Raw genomic sequence first — 15,698 nt, 5'->3', positions numbered from 1 at the left:
GCCAAGCAAAGCTCCCCGGTACGGACGCCTCCTCGGGGCTGAGGAACCAGAGAAGCCGGTAGAGGTTTCCGCAGGGACAGCGCCTGGGGATGATGTCCTTAAAACCAAGAGCAGGTGAGTAGAGTGAAGCCTAATTAAAATTCCAGCCTCCCCCCCCCCCCCATATACGCACACACGGATGGGCCATGCTTTTAGTGCAGCCACGTGACATTCTGAACAGCACACTCTGCCTCCACGGTCAACTCCAAGGTCAGGGAAGATGTCGGCCATCCAGCCCCGCCTGTGCCGAATGCCGGCTGGGTGCTTCCTGGAATTCCCGCCCATCCCACACAGCCCACTTCCCAGATCAGAGGACTGAGGCTCAGAGCGATGTGCGGACCAGCGGGTGGGTGGCAGAGGACATTGCACACCTCACTGCCATCAACCCACAAATCACAACACGGCGAGTGACTTATGCCACCGGAAACAGTCCGCGGGGAGTGGTAAAGAGTATGAGTACACCCAAGGGTGACCGCGGTGGGTCAGTGCGAGCAAGTTTCCTTCGCGGGTGCCCTGTGGAGCCGAGTAACGCGGGCTCTGTGCTCTCCCCTGGCCTTTTTCTGTTTGGGGTGGGGCAGTCGTCACCCAGCTGAACTGACACGACCCTTCGAATGGGTCACACGAGGGCTCGCTGACAGTTCCCAGCATCCAGTTCAGCCCGCAGAGACCCACCCTGTGCCCAGCCCTGAAACACGGACCCCGTGCACGTGCACGGAGCACTCGGAGGAGCCCCAGCCCCCCCCCCAACGGAGACCGCCCCGTGGCAAGGACGCGCAGGGTGGGGTCCTCGCCTGCAGCCTGCGGAGGGCTTGGACCGTCTAGCCGGTGGGAGCACCCTGACTTGTGCACCAGCGAGGACGAGGCTGACATCAGGCCTGAGGGCCGGGGCACGGGGGACGCGGCTACGGGACCCTGACGCAACGAACCCACAGCCGCAGACTGCTCTGGAGACGCCGACGTCCTTACTCCCGACGGCTGCCTGCATCTCCTCTCTCCAGGAGAGACAGTGACTTTCAACGCGAAAATAGCAAACCCCGGCCTCTCGGCTCGCAGAGGCGGGCTGATGCCGGGGGGCGCCGCGATGGACAGGGGCACGGGGGGCCAGGGCGCTCGGGGAGGCGCGCCCACCAGCGTGGGCTCTCCTGTTGCCCGGACAACGACTCCCTGTCACTGGGCAGCCAAGCCCCGGACTGGCCGTGCATCAGCCGTGACTCTTGCCGGCCACCTGCAAGCCCCAAAGACCACCAGGCTGACGTCTGTGCGGAGTTCCGCTAGCACGGGCATTGTCCGGCCCAGAGCAGGCCTGCAGGTCAAAGCAAGCGACCCGCATCCCTGAGCGGCACTCGGGCAGTTTGCAAAGACAACAACTGGGCTCCACCTGAGGGCCTTAGGGGTATGAAAGCCCAGGCCTTGCAGTTCAGGTCACGGGACACGGGCCACAGGCCACAGGCCACGGGACAGACCACAGGATACAGGATGTGGGCCATGGGCCAATGGGGCCACGGGCCATGGGCCATGAGACAAAGGCTATGGGCCACGGGCTACGGGTCACGGGCCATGGAACATGGGCCACGGGTCATGGGACACAGGCCACGGGACATGGGCCATGCTGGGTTCAAGGATGTGGGCACAGGCCACGCTGGGTTTGAGGACATGACACAGCCACGGACGGCAGGTTGGGCCAGACTTTCTACATGCGGGGCTCAAAAACGGCCCGCCTTCGGTCGGGGGGGCTGGTCTGCCAAGATTCAGCGTTTCCTCTGCAAACGCCGCCGGCCCACCGGGCACGCACGACTGAACCGACTCAGGCCGAGGCCTCTTCATGACCACGAAACACACGGAGGGTCCTCTGGGGAAACAAGGGCATGGGCAGGAGGGCCCGGGGGCCCGCACTCCGCATCACGACTTGCGGCCCACTTCCTGCTGGCTCTGAGCCCGTTTCCTGTAGAGTGGGCAAACAGTGCCCATCCGTCCCAGTCGCGAGGACCACATGTGATAGCATGCAGACGATGTCACATGATGCGGAGCTCGGGCGTAACATCAGGAGTGAGCGGGAGGCTGACTTGGAGGCTGATCTGCGGGACGCTGTCTCAGGGCGTCGGGAAGATGGGACCCCTCAGAGAGCCAGGGACACCGGGGCGGGGCTACCTTCCCGCCACACAGGCGTTGCTTCTGAGCCCGGTGTGCGCCTGCTGTGGGACCCTCTGGGGAAGGCCAGACGTCCATTCCCGTGTCCCTTGGGAGCCTGTGGGGGTGGCCTCCTGCTAACAGTGGGGGTCTCTCGCCTTCTTTCTGGATGAAATGTCTCCCTCCCCTTTCCTCCCAGCACAAGAGAGGACCCCAAAACCAAAAGGAGGCTCAACTGCACTACCCGGGAGTCCTGGGGGAACACGTGAGACGTGACTGATTCCGGTTTAAACGCGAGGCCACAGAAGCAGTGCATGGCGGGTGCCTCGTCCGGTCTGGCGGGCGGCTCCGACCGCCGGGAGGCCCGGGGGAGCCCCGTCAGCGGGCAGCCGGGCCAGCGCTCCCCTCTCATGGCGCTGATGGCCCACGTCTGCTCGCCAGCGGGACAGGGCCCGCGGGAGGCACGAGTCCTACCCTGGCATCTGTGGTCTGCTTGCTGGGATGTTGGGAAGGCGTTTTTCTTTCTTCAGTTTAACCAGTCTAGAAGCGGGCCCGGCCTCACTCCCCGAGGGCCTTCACCACCGGGAAGTCTGCTCTGTGCCAAGAGTCAACGCGGCCTGGCCTCCTCAAGGCCTGAGAGCCAGCGAGGTGGCTGTGACCCCCACGCTCCGGGAGGAGACACACGTTCGCGTGGGTGATGGAGCTCGGGTGGGTGACGAGCTCGGGCGGGTGATGGAGCTGGAGGGGGCGGCTGTGGTTTGAGTGTGTCTGCATCGCACAGCAACTGTGAGCGACTCGCGACATTAGGGGAGACACCAGACACGTCCCCCACGGTGTGTGAACTTTTGGTCCCTGAGTGGCTCCCGCGTGGGTCAAGGGGGACCTGGCAGGCGCCCCCCCCCCCCCCAGCCTGTTCTGCGGTGGCCCTGACCCAGAGCTGCCCCCGACCACACGGCAGGGGAAGGTCTCCTTCTCCCTCCCCTCCCCCTTTCCTTTTATTTTCATGTACTTCTTTTTGCTTTTTCCTTTATTCTTTTATTTAAAAAGCCATTAAATCGTAACCAAGTAGAGTGGGAACGGGTATAGCACAAGAAAGTGCTAGCTGGGCCCTAAATGCTGCGAAATGAGAGTGGGAGGGTCGGGGGTCAGGCGGGCCTGGGCGGGGCCTTTGGCTCGGCCACTGGCCGGCCCCTTCGCCGCCCCGGCCTCGGCTTCCTCATCTACAATATTTCGGATCTCAGCGTGTCAAGATGAAACGAGCTGTCACATATCACGTGCCCAGCACATGCCAGCGACACACCCAACGGCAGCTACGCGACTATTAGCCAACCTCGTCCTCACCGCCGCTGTCCCCGCCCCTCCTGGCCGCCCTCGCCGCTGGAGGCTTGCTTCTCAAAGACAAGAATGGGACTAGATCATTGGGAAAAAGTGATGTTAGTTAAAAAGAAACAACTTTAGATGAGTTGGAGATAGAACGTTGAAAAGCAAACACGTTAATTAAAGAGCACAATTTTTAGCTTGAACATATCAAACAAACTAAGTAAACGGTCCAGTGAGTCAACATCATCACCCAGAGTCTGTTTAAGGAAAGTGTGGAAACTAAGGCGACGGCTTCTGAGCCTGACGGCGCGGCTCTCCCCAAGATGAGTGGACAGTCAGCGTGCTGAGATCGCGGGATGAGGGCCACATGTGGGCTCCAGACATGCACACGCCCGCTCACACGCCACGCTCCACACTCCACGCATGCGCACGCGCCACGCTCCACCCACCACGCACGCGCACGCGCCACGCTCCACCCACCGCGCACGCGCACGCGCCACGCTCCACCCACCACGCACGCGCACGCGCCACGCTCCACCCACCACGCACCAAGCACGCGCACGCGCCACGCTCCACCCACCACGCACCACGCACGCGCACGCGCCACGCTCCACCCACCACGCACCAAGCACGCGCACGCGCCACGCTCCACCCACCACGCATGTGCACACGCCACGCTCCACCCACCACGCAGGTGCCACGCTCCACCCACCACGCACGCACGCCATGCTCCACCCACCACGCACACGCAACACTCCACGCACCGCGCACGCGCCACGCTCCACCCACCACGCATGTGCACACGCCACGCTCCACCCACCGCGCAGGTGCCACGCTCCACCCACCACGCACGCACGCCATGCTCCACCCACCACGCACACGCAACACTCCACGCACCGCGCACGCGCCACGCTCCACCCACCACGCATGTGCACACGCCACGCTCCACCCACCGCGCACGCGCCACGCTCCAACCACCACGCACGCGCACGCGCCACGCTCCACCCACCACGCACGCGCACACGCCACGCTCCACACACCACGCACGCGCCACGCTCCATGCACCACGCACGCGCCACGCTTCACCCACGATGCAACACGCACGCGCACACGCCACGCTCCACCCACCACGCACGTGCACACGCCACGCTCCACGCTCCACCCACGATGCAACACGCACGCGCACACGCCACGCTCCACCCACCGCGCCCGCGCCACGCTCCGCCCCCCACGCACGCGCACACGCCACGCTCCCCACGCCACGCACGCGCACACGCCACGCTCCACGCAGAACAGGGGCGGTGCACGCAGCCTCCACGCTGCCGTCAACACGGACGCCGTGACGGAGCGACAGCGCGTGACGTGACTGCTCCTTCCTTTAGCAGGGCCTCAGTTTCCCCACTTGCAACACAAGGGGCTGACCTGGACCATCTCCAGGGGCCCCGGGGTCTAAATGGTGCATCCTTCTCGGACCCGTTCAAACTTCTCCGGCCGAGAGGCGACTATAAAAGTCGCCGCCCGCCGGGGGCCCAGGGCTTCTCGTTTATTTTCTCCTTCTTGGGAAGTGGCAGAAACAAAGCATAGAGCCTAGCGCAACGGAGGAGGAACATTTCCTAAACCCCGTCGTCTCACTAGGCCAGACCGCCGACGGGCCGCAGAGAGCAGGCTGGGGCGTGGCTGCTTTTGCGGCGCATCTGAGCAGGACCTTCGAGTGTGGGTGGTCCTCCCATCTCCCCAGCAACCTGACAACAACCCCCGTCCCCCCCACGGCACTTAGCCGTTCCGAACGTGTGTGCACGTCCGTCCTCCCACCCGGTCCTCACGAGCGGCCTGGGAAGAAGCACCGTCCTGTTCTGCAGAGGAGGAGACAGGGGCTCAGGATGCCGACATGGGAGCCGCCGATCACCCAGAAATTCCGTGAGGAAACAGGAGACATCGTGAGCCTTCTGCCTCCTGCCCCACGGCTCAGCTGCCTGTTCCCTGTGCACCTGTCTCCAGCAGGCTCAGGTGGAGCAGAGGGGGGTGGCCACCTTTGAGAGGGAAATCGGGGGGGGGGGGGGGGGGGGGGGCTGAGAGACACCCTCGCCACTAGACATCTCCAGCACCTACCTGCTAATGCAGGAAGTCCCTTTACCTGAAGGCGAGGTCATTCATTCTCTCGACAGGAATTCTCATAACACAGGACTTAGATACACAGGAGCAAAAGGCTGACCCTGCTTTGTTCTATTTCCCAAAGACTAGGCTGGCTCAGGCTGTGGCCTGAGGAGCCTCTGTCCCTTCGACTGTGGTCAGTCAGCCACTGAGGCCAGCTCTCGGTATGAATGCTTATCCCGGCCCGGCCTTGGATTATAACACACAGGCGTTATTTCTCAGACCTCCCTTCACCGTCATTTTTGAAGAGGCCCCTGGGGGGCCTACGAGCGAATCTGATTTAATATTCAGGCTGCCGTGGCCCCTGGGGGGCCCCGTCACATATCAGCACAAAGGAAAGCAGCATTCAGAGCAGTGGGACAGGCATGCAGGGGCCACAGCAGAGGAGACCGACTGTACCATGCTGTTTGTAGATGGGGGGTTTCCTGTAGATGTTATCTTTGACTCCGGTGTCTGGGGAGGAAGAAAGAAAAAGGAGAGAAAGCAGGGTGAGCAAGCAAATCGTGATGCTTCGCACTCTAATTTTTTGATCAGCACCCATCAGCCACCCAGAATGAGAATCTCCAGAAAGAATCTGGGACCCCACAAGTGACGCCCAGGCCCCACGCCTCAGACCAAGCCTCGCCCAGGCCCCAATGCCACCATCTCCAGTTGGAAGGGGGTGGGTGCGGTGAGCGGCCAGCAGCACCGTGGGGCCCCTGCCGATCCAGGCAGCCCCCTGTCTCCAGCCCGTTCCCGGGAGGACGACATCATCTCTCTGGCATTTACCCGGCTTTGGAAGAAATGCACAGAATCGGGGGGATCTGCAAACCCACTTGCTGATACTTCAGGGACCTCAGGATGTGGGGGCGGCATGGAGAGGCTTAGGAACCACCCGGCACCCGCTGAAGCAAGGCAGGACGAGACGGGCCCACACGGAGCCCGTGGGCCTGTCCGGATGCCTACCTGGGATGTGGAAATGGCGAGGGGCCTGCTGGTAGGTGGAGGGGGGCGGCTTGCTGTCGGACAGCACCGAGAGGCTGGGCGTGCTCCGGCCGCTTTCGCTGCCTCCAGGCGGAAGAGCAAGGGCAGCGGGCGGAGGGCGGGAGGGAAGCAGAGCAGAGCATTTCAAGCGTGGAAGCGTATTCCCCGCGAGCCCGGTCGCCCCTGCCCGGGGAGCCGCCCGAGCCCTCTGCCCAGGGCAGGGAGTGCGGCCCCCACTGGTGTGCCCAGCCTCGGCAAAGGAACAGCGGCAGAGCAGTTTGCTGCTGCCGCGGCTGGTGCTTAAACCCGGCAAACGACAAATGCGCCAGCCCCAAGGCCTCCCTCCCTGAGCGCCCTCGTACAAAAAGATGCTTCTTTACCGCAGAATGCACAAGTTAGCATTCAAATAGGAGGAAGGTGCCAGAATTCATCAGAATCTGTCCTTAAAAGCCACTGCGTGAAATTCTGCCGGCTACAGGAGAACAGGACAAAGCCGGCATCGCTCGGCACCCCTAAGCATGGCTGGTTTGGGGAGAGCCGCCTGACCCCGGCTCTGGCCCCTCGCCCACCCGCACGGGCCTCCCGTTCCGCGGACGAGCCCATCACGTCCCAGGCGCGACCGTGGCTCCTGCCGATACCCCGTCCGCACTTAAGGAATGGTACGAGCGGCAGGACGCGGCGGGCAAGGACACCGGGCGACGGGTGCACGGCCCCTCGTCCTCTCCCCTGAGCCTCGGAACCCTCGCGCCCCACAGATGACGGCTCGGTACACGGGAAGGGCCGCTCTTGACTCAGAAACACCCCCTTCGAGCTGCGGCTGTCTGAAGGTAACACGTGACGGGGCAGCACTTCAACAGCAGACCCGGAGGGACCGGCCGGAGACCGCGTGGCAGGCTGGTGAGGAAGGCGGGGGCCCGGAGAGAGCGTGTGCCCGGGCCGGGGGCACGGGGCCGGGGGGGCGCGCAGCAGCACGGTGGGCCCGGCTCGAGCAGGCCACGACCGGCAGCCCACACCGGGCCGAGGCCACAAAGGCGTGAACCCCTTGCGGCGTGAACCCTGCTTTCCCTCAGCGGCCGTCCACCAGGGCAGACAGGAGCTTCGTGCCTGTCCTGAGGCCAGCACCTCCCTGGGGAGCAGGGCCTCCAGGCCAGGCCGAGCCCCCAGGGAGATTACACCCCTGCACGAGAAGGAAATCTCAGACCTCGTCTGCAGCTGTGGCCGCCGCTCACCTGTCCCCAAGGGCTTTACCCTGTGCACCCGCACACGCGCAGACCCCGGTGCAGCCGAGGACAGCTCGCCCGGGGCCATCGCTGAGCTGGGAACACCCTCGGCACGGCTCAGCAAGCCCGGGGGCCTCGAGGGTCGTTTCTGTCTAGAATCCACGGCTGCTCATCCACCCGGCTCCTGCCCAGGTGGCTGCACACTGCAAGCATGTCGCAGGAGTCCTGTGCCCCGGCCCCCAAGCCTGCAGCGCGGTGCCCTACATCACCAGCAGGGTCATGCGCATGTGCACGTCCATTGGAGGAGGGCCTGCAGCTCCCATCGGGTGCTCAGAGGGCCATGACCGGGGGCGGCTGGGGACACAGACTCGGTGGCCACACTGGTCCCTCACGCCACGTCACGCCTGCCATCCAGGGGCCTCTGACCGGTCCCCAAACTCCCAAGATCTTGGTCTCAGCCCGAGACGCTTCTGCTCGTGCCCCATCCTCCTAGCCTTTTTTACCCCCCCACATCCCCGCCTGGAGCCCCCTTTCCAATCCTCACCACCTGTCCAGACCCATCCTGGGTCAAGGCTCCAGGGCAAAGCCTTCCTGGAGGACACAGCCCACCACTGACCACTCCCTTCTCCGAACAGCCCACTGTTCTGTGTCCCTCATCATCATAAAATGCACCCCTAACAGCGACCCTGCACGGGGCCTCATGGAGCGCTGGCCCATGTCAGCGCCGGAATGCCCAGGACAGCCCTTTGGGGTGTACGCCACTATGGCTGCCCTCTGCAGCAGGGACAGAGCCGGGAGCATCAGAGGGGAGAGTGTCCCGGTGAGGCCCCAGTCACTGCTCGGGGGCCAGCGTTCTCCGTGGGCCTCAGGGGGAACATCCCAAACTGCTGACGTCCCCAGGGATGTCGGAAAACCAAAGAACGGCTGTGTGGTGACCTGGAGGTTCCGTGATGGGCTTGCGGCTTCTCCAAGCTGGCTCAGGCCCCCGCGGAGTCCGGTCTGCGCCGGGGAGGGTCGTCCCTGAGCGAGAAGGCAGAGACGCCCACGAGCAGGTGGGAGGTCCCGGCTTCTGCAAAGCCACCTCCTTCAAATCCAGGTGAGGGACGTGTTTTAGAGCAGCTTCGGGCAGCACAGAGCATCCCCACGAACTCCGCGGCCAGCGTCCCCGACGGCCAACATCTCGCAACACTATGGGGCATCGCCGCACGCCTATTACCTGAACACCACACTTTACTCAGATTCCGCCCGTTTTTACCTAACGTCCTCTTCCTGCCCCAGGATCCCATCATGGGATGTCCATGACACGCAGTCGCCACGGGCCCCTCTGGGCTGTGACAACTTCTCAGACTCCTCACTTTCCATGGCCTTGACGGTCTTGAGGGGTCCCAGGCAAGCACGTCCCTCCATTGGGACTTCTCTGATCACGTCTCATGAGGAGCCAGGTCACAGCTCTTGGGAGGAAGACCACAGAGGCGACATGCCCCTCCCGCCCGGCCAGGTCAAGGGCTCATGCTGCCTGCATGACCTGTCACGTTAGCCTGTGACCTCGGCCTGTGACGTTGACCTGGACCCCCTGGCTGAGGTCATCGTGCTGGCCACCGTGCAGGCCCTCTCTTCCCCCTCCACACCGCCCCCTCGGGGAGGCGGTCACCACGGCCACGCCTGAGGATGGGGGGCCGGCTCCCCGCCTTGGGGGTGAGCGTCTGCGTCCGCACGGAGATTTGTCCCCGCCGCCCAGTATTTATTGATTCCGTCATTCACATATGTCCGCGTGGGCGCGTGGGTGTTCGCTTTCTGCTTCGGTTTGCGATCCAGCACTACGTTATCCACCTCGTGGTTCCATTTTTCCAGCTTTGGCCCCTGAGAGGTCTCCGTTGGCTGTTGAATCTTCTCAAGGTGACCGGACGCAAGGCCAGCACCAAGCCACGTGCAAGGGCCTGCTAGGACCACGGCAAGCCACGCGTCGGTTTTCACGCTGTGTAACCGCTGCCACGTGCTGCCTGCGCCGTCGGAGGTTCCTGGCCCAGGGACGAAGAGGCGCCCACGAGGCCCAGTCAGGGGGCGGGGAAGTCGGCCTTGACCTGAGGCCCTGCGCCTGACCCTCCCGCGCCGCTGGTCACTTTCCACCTCTGCCCAGGGAAGTGGTTTCAGCAGCATCTTCTCCCCGTGGCCCTCCACGCCTGCCTGTCCCTGCTGTCTGCTCCTTAACAGGTGAGGCAGGCTTAAACCTCATACTGCCCCAGGAGATATGCTAGGGACTGAAATTCATACTAAAGTGCAAATGACTGCCACCGGCATGGACGATGCATGCAATTCTTGGTAGGACGGTGGCCCAGGGCACTGAGACACAGTGGGAAGGTGTGTCTGGGAGAGCCGATCAGGGCAGAAGAGGAGAAAAGCATCTGGCCTGGTCAGGGCGAGCGCCGGCTGGGGTGAAAGCAAGTGTCTCCTTGGAAGCTACCACTCAGCATCATTCAGAGGAAACTCTCTGCCTAGAGAAGCCGAAGATGCTACAGGCATCGATGTCACGAGGGAGACCAGGAAAGGGGTGGATGTCAGGCCCCGGGACCGGCGGGGAGGAGGCTGCTGCCCTTGGCACAGCCAGCCGCCAGCACACTCGCCGGCGGGGGTGCGCCGGAGCCTGGGCTGACGAGAGCCATCGAGGGAAAGCAGACGGGCTCCCTCCGTGTGGCCTCACAGGTGGACCTGGGACTGTGGGTGGACGCAGCTCTGGGCTCTGCCCCATGGACCTGCGGGCTCTCAGGCCAGTGACATCTGTGAGCCCCAGTCTTCTCTGGCATGAGTTCTAGAAAGAGACCGGGCACGGCCAAGGTCACGGCGGCCCTGGAAGTCAGGCAGGGGCCAAGGTGTGGGGGCTGCGCCCTCCCACATCCCACAGCGGAGAGGAGGGCACAGGCTTCATCTGATTTCCCAACAAGAGGAACTAAGGCCAAAGCAGCCGAGAGGACCTGGGCAGAGACCAACATCAAAGGCAGCGAGACCCAGCACGGGGCCAGGGCCCGTGCTCACCCAACGGGTCACACGGGTCACAGGGGCACCGGGCCCCTGCCCCTGGCTCACCCAACGGGTCACACGGGTCCCAGGGGCACCGGGCCCCTGCCCCTGGCTCACCCAACGGGTCACACGGGTCACAGGGGCACCGGGCTCCTGCCCCTGGCTCACCCGGTGGGTCACACGGGCACCGGACCCTCCCCTGGGTGATACCCTGGAATGGGCCACAACGCATAGGTTCTGAAGCATGTTTTGGCGGGCAGGGTTAGGGCTGTCACTGTCTTCCCCTGCAGGATGGCCGAGGGGAGCCGCCCTGCGCCCACCTGGGGGAGCGGGGCTGCCTCTTCCTCTGCCCCTTTCCTGGCCCGCTTTTGTCTGGCTGAAAATGGGGTGCTGCAGGCCAGGGCTGCTGCCCTTGGCTGAGGCCCCTTCCTGGCCTTCCTCATCTGGAGTGGTGAGGACCTGAGGGGGGAGACTCGGGGGCAGGCAGAAGAGGGGCGGCCACAGGGCCTGCTCCGGCTCCAGGCCCCACCACCTAGTCTCGGGCAGAGGGCCCCCGGGCAGTCAGCCCAGCTCACGGGGGCCGCTGGGGTACGAGGCTCGAGCAGCCGGTGCAGCAAGCCTTGGCCACACCTCCACTGGCCCCCAGCTGTAACCGCCCACCCAAAGCAGGGCCACCTCCAGCCCAGGGAAGCTTTGTGTGTGTTGGGGGGCGCTTCTGATGTCCAAGCAAAAGTGGGAGGCATCTCCCGGCGACCAAGTTCACTGCGGGTTGTCATGGGTGAGACCCCACCCTAGTCCACGTGCAGGTGGGTGAGGCTGCCTTCCGGCTTTGCTGTTTCTCAAAGTGGTCAGTCCATCCAGCAGAGACCATTGGCGGTACGGACAGGTCCATGAATTAGAGGGACAGCTGTCCCCAGGAACAGCGGCTCAGTTCTCAGTAGACGGACCGATGAGGCCATGCAAAGCAAGCAATGGCGAAGGACCGAGAAGCGAGGAGCCCGTCGGACGACCGGCAGGTGATGGAGTGCTCCGGCTGGGCCTGCCTGCCTCCTGGTCCCGTCGGGACAAACGGTTCTTCCTGAGACGTCCTCTCCGCAGCTGCAGTGGGGAACGGGGGACTCCATGCGTCTCCTGGGGAGTCAGCGAGGACATCACTGCGGCTCCTCTGCTGCCGAGACAGTCAGCTTGGGCGTGTGACAAACCCCTGGGACAGGGGCCTGAAGGGCAGGCGTCTGCCCCTCACAGCTCTGGGCTGCAGCCCAGACAGGCTCTGGCCGGCCACTGCCACGAGCATCTCTTCCTGCTCATGGGCGCGTGTTCCGGCCTCACGCCGCCTTTCGCCCCCACGTGCGGAGTGACCGACAGGCGCCCTGGCGTCTTCCCTCCTCCCTCCGGGACTAGGGCCCTCCTTCCCGGCTCCGCGTGACCCGGGTAACCGCCTGAAGGCCCTTTTCTAAAGACGCACGCACCGCGGGTTCGGGTTCCACCTGCGAAACTCGGGGACACAGCCGCCCATGGCACATGGGGTGACAGAGCGTGGCCACGTTCCCGGGGGATGCACGTGCACACACGTGTCCGTGCAGGGGTGTGGACGTGGGAGGAGGCGAGACGGGGTCGCCCTGGGCGCCGGCCGTGGGCAGGTTGCCGGCCTCTCCCGCCCTTTGCGTGCGCCTCCCCCCCCCCCCACCGAGAACTATGGCAGCAGCCCCAACGCCCCGCGGAGCCGCCTCAGGGAGCAAAGCCAGATGACGCAGGTACCGGGGGCAGGAGTCTGAGCCTCCCACCCCTGTCCCGCCCCGCCCCCGTGCCCTGCCCCCCCCCCCGCGCCCTGCCCCCCCCCGCACCCCGCCCTTGCAGCCCCTGCTGCTCTGCGCCCCGCCTTGGCCCCCCCCACCCCCCCACCCCCCCTCCCCGGCCCTGCCGCTCTGAGCCCCGCCCTCACCGCCGGCTCCCGCACAAACCGAGTCACCCGAGTCGCCCACGTTTGCCTCCCAGGGTCACTTACACAGCGACAGGAACAGAGCTGGACGCATGAGACACAGAGTGGGGGCGGGGTGGGGGACGCAGAGCCGGAGCGGGGTGGGGGACACGGGCTGGACGGGCCATGCGGCGACACAGACACGAGACACGCACGCGCGGCACCACCCACAGCCGCTGCGCGCCTTACCTCGGAAGTAGGGGACGTAATGGTGTCGGAACGCGGACGTAGGGCTTGGGTGTTGGGACAGGGACAGGCAGCTACTGGCACCGACACTCACAGTGCCAGCTGCGGGCAACAGAGAGCAGGTCAGTCCGCGCGCACGCGCCGGCCACAGCCGCAAAACGTTCCCAGGCCCCGCCTGCTCGGAACCTTTTGCTTCCTCTCTCCAGAAACCGCCTTTTTGAAGGCGGGGGTCGCCAAACACGCTTTGGACCGGCCTGCTCCAGCCGCGGAGTGAGGAAGCCCCGCCCTCTGGGGGGCAGGGCGGCGGCCCCCAGGGCTGCTGGGTGGAGCTGCTGGCCACCTGGGGGCTCCTTGGGATCAAGGACCTAGGTGCAGAGCAGCCGGCCAGACCAGCGTGCGCGTGGGCTGGCCCCCGACGATCGCCCAGCTCCGCCAGCCGAGAGTTGGGTCCTGGCTGTCTGGGGTTAATTACCACCAGGCCAGGAACAGCTCGCATGCCCAGGCGACCCAAAGTACGGGGGTCAGGGGTCAGGGGTCAGGGGAGGGGCCCTCGGAGAGGCCGGCTTCTCTGCACCTTGACTCACCTGCTGCCTGCTCACGTGCTGGTTCGCTCACTCACTCACTCACTCATTCACTCAGTCATTCACCCGCTCACTCACCCGCTCCCCAAACCTCTGCCGGGGCAGGGTGCAGGAGGCACACTGCAGAGAGCCAATGAAAATAACGTGGAAAATGAATGCGTCCTGATTTTTCCACAAAGCCTGCAATCCATGAACGTGGAAACGGATCGTGCGGTGGCCGGCCAGCGGGCAAGCGGCTTGGCGGGCGCCCTCGGAAGGGCAGCGTCCTTGCTGCGTGCGACGTCCCTGTCACGCCGAGGGTGACCAGGGGCTTCGGAAGCTAAGGGCGAGCGAGCGGAACGCAGCGGGGCGCCAGGCAGGGCACGGGGTGGGTGCGGGGAGAGGCCCGCCCACGGGCTTCCCCCTGCCGAGCGCCGCCTGCCAGTGGGCCGCCCACCAACTGGCCCAGGGAATGGCTGTCCTCAGGGCCACCAACCCTGCTGCAGGCGAAGTGTCAGCGGACATCCCGGCCCTGTCTTTGGTAGCTGGACTCTACGTGCTCAGTGCTGACTGCACGTTTGACAGGCCGGCCCCGTGACCGGCGGGTTCACCGGCTGCCTCTGCAGAGAGCCTCCCGGCAGGGCGCGAGGGAGACTTCTAGATGTGGCAAACGGACGGGTTCTCGGTCACCCCCTGGCGCCCCCACATCCCAGCAGCCATCGCTCCCATCGCAGACGAGAGAGAGACTCGTAAGAGGGAACGCGAGAGGTGCGGCTTCGTCGGGGGCGGAAGAGACCGAGGGCCCGAGTACCTGGGCGGCTGCAGTGCTGGGGCGACCGTGAGGTCGGGGTGTGCCGCCCGACGCTGACCGACCCGGTGGAGCTGGGGCTGGAGGTCCGGCACTGCTTGTAGGAGCGGTCGTCCTGGTCCCCCTGGAAGGAAGGCAGCTGGTGGGCAGGAAGCCGGGGGTGCAGCCCGCGCCCTCCCCCCCCCCCCTGCCCACCGCCCCCGGCCTCTGCGCCCCCGGCCCACCGGGCGGGCTTCACAGGCCCCGCGAGATGAAACCCCCTGTGCCTGCCAGGGTACACCTGAAGGACCGGGTGGGGCTTGACACTGCCCCAGGCCTGAGCAGGGCCAGGGGCGGGGTCCCGCCCCAAGCCTCCGCCAGCCCCGCCTGGTGGCTGGGGCCCCCTCAGAGGTGGCGGAGGCCACCGGCCCCACCTACGCCCTTCAGCTCCCCTCCTGCCCAGCACCCAAAGTTCCTTGGAGCACAGTGCAAGAACGCTGAGCTGCTGCGTTCTCCCCAGCCTTGGTGGGGGCTCCCCGGGTGTCGGAGGGGCCCCTCCTGGGCCCAGAAGCGCAGCTGGGTCAGGCCCACAAGCACCGACAACACAGTCTCCATTCAAGCAGGGTGGGCGACTGTCCGGAGCGGTCAGAGCAGGCGGCCAGTGGCATGAGATGACATGGCCCGGAGCAGGGGAAGAGCAGGCTGCTGGGCCCAGCACGGCTTAGCACGCCGGCCTGGGTCACGACACGGCCCAGCCCGGCGTCCTGCCGTGGGGCGGACATGAAGCTTCGGCCCTCAGGACTCACGCGGAGGCGAGCATGGGGCTCTGGCGCTCAGGCTCCGTGCCGTCCCGCGCTTACCTGCCACCTCCCGGGGCTCACCCCTCAGCCGCGTCGGCCGGGCCCCTGTCCCCAAGGCTCAGCTCAGGTATCGCACCTGCCACTTCCCACCTGTGCTGCACCGAGTCCTCTGGCCCGTCCCGCCCACAGAAACAGGCCTTCCCTCGGGCAGTGCCACCCTACTGTCTAGTCCCCGTCTCTGGGTGACCTCTGCACAGCCCGCTGGCCAGCTCACAGCCAGCGGGTGTCCCGTCTCCTCGCCTCGCCTGCCCGTGGGGCTCGCTGGCCATGTGCACGGTTTGGCTGTCACATTCTTGGACCCAAGGCTCTGACACCTGTGTAGACTGGAGCCTGGTGGGCAGTGTCTCTATCACGGAAGAATTTTGAGACAGGAAAAACAGCGAGCTGCTAATTGTAGACGCTATTTGATAGAGAAACGCTTTCAGAACGCACTTCTGCGGGGGCTCCCCGTGTGTCCCACTCAGAGGCACATGAGGGGGCCCAGGCCACCCC

The 15,698-nt window shown here is 65.1% G+C and overlaps 1 protein-coding gene across 11 annotated transcripts in view; it reads right to left on the bottom strand.

Annotated features, from left to right (window-relative positions):
- ABLIM2 (actin binding LIM protein family member 2) overlaps positions 1–15,698 on the bottom strand; it is a 97,089-nt gene that overhangs the window by 24,874 nt on the left and 56,517 nt on the right. For 5 of the 11 annotated variants that reach the window (XM_036227466.1, XM_016127122.2, XM_016127123.2 and 2 more), the window contains 4 exons: positions 14,371–14,491; positions 13,003–13,101; positions 6,583–6,684; positions 6,037–6,090 (listed from right to left, as the gene is read on the bottom strand). In XM_036227466.1, the coding sequence (XP_036083359.1) occupies positions 6,037–6,090; positions 6,583–6,684; positions 13,003–13,101; positions 14,371–14,491 (376 nt within the window). The remainder of the gene's footprint in view (positions 1–6,036; positions 6,091–6,582; positions 6,685–13,002; positions 13,102–14,370; positions 14,492–15,698) is intronic. The other 6 variants (XM_016127129.2, XM_016127130.2, XM_016127131.2 and 3 more) reach the window with 2 other exon arrangements.

The sequence above is a fragment of the Rousettus aegyptiacus genome, unplaced genomic scaffold (assembly GCF_014176215.1).
Source record: "Rousettus aegyptiacus isolate mRouAeg1 unplaced genomic scaffold, mRouAeg1.p scaffold_m13_p_10, whole genome shotgun sequence".
NCBI lineage: Eukaryota > Metazoa > Chordata > Mammalia > Chiroptera > Pteropodidae > Rousettus > Rousettus aegyptiacus.
This window is presented reverse-complemented; position numbering and strand designations above follow the sequence as displayed.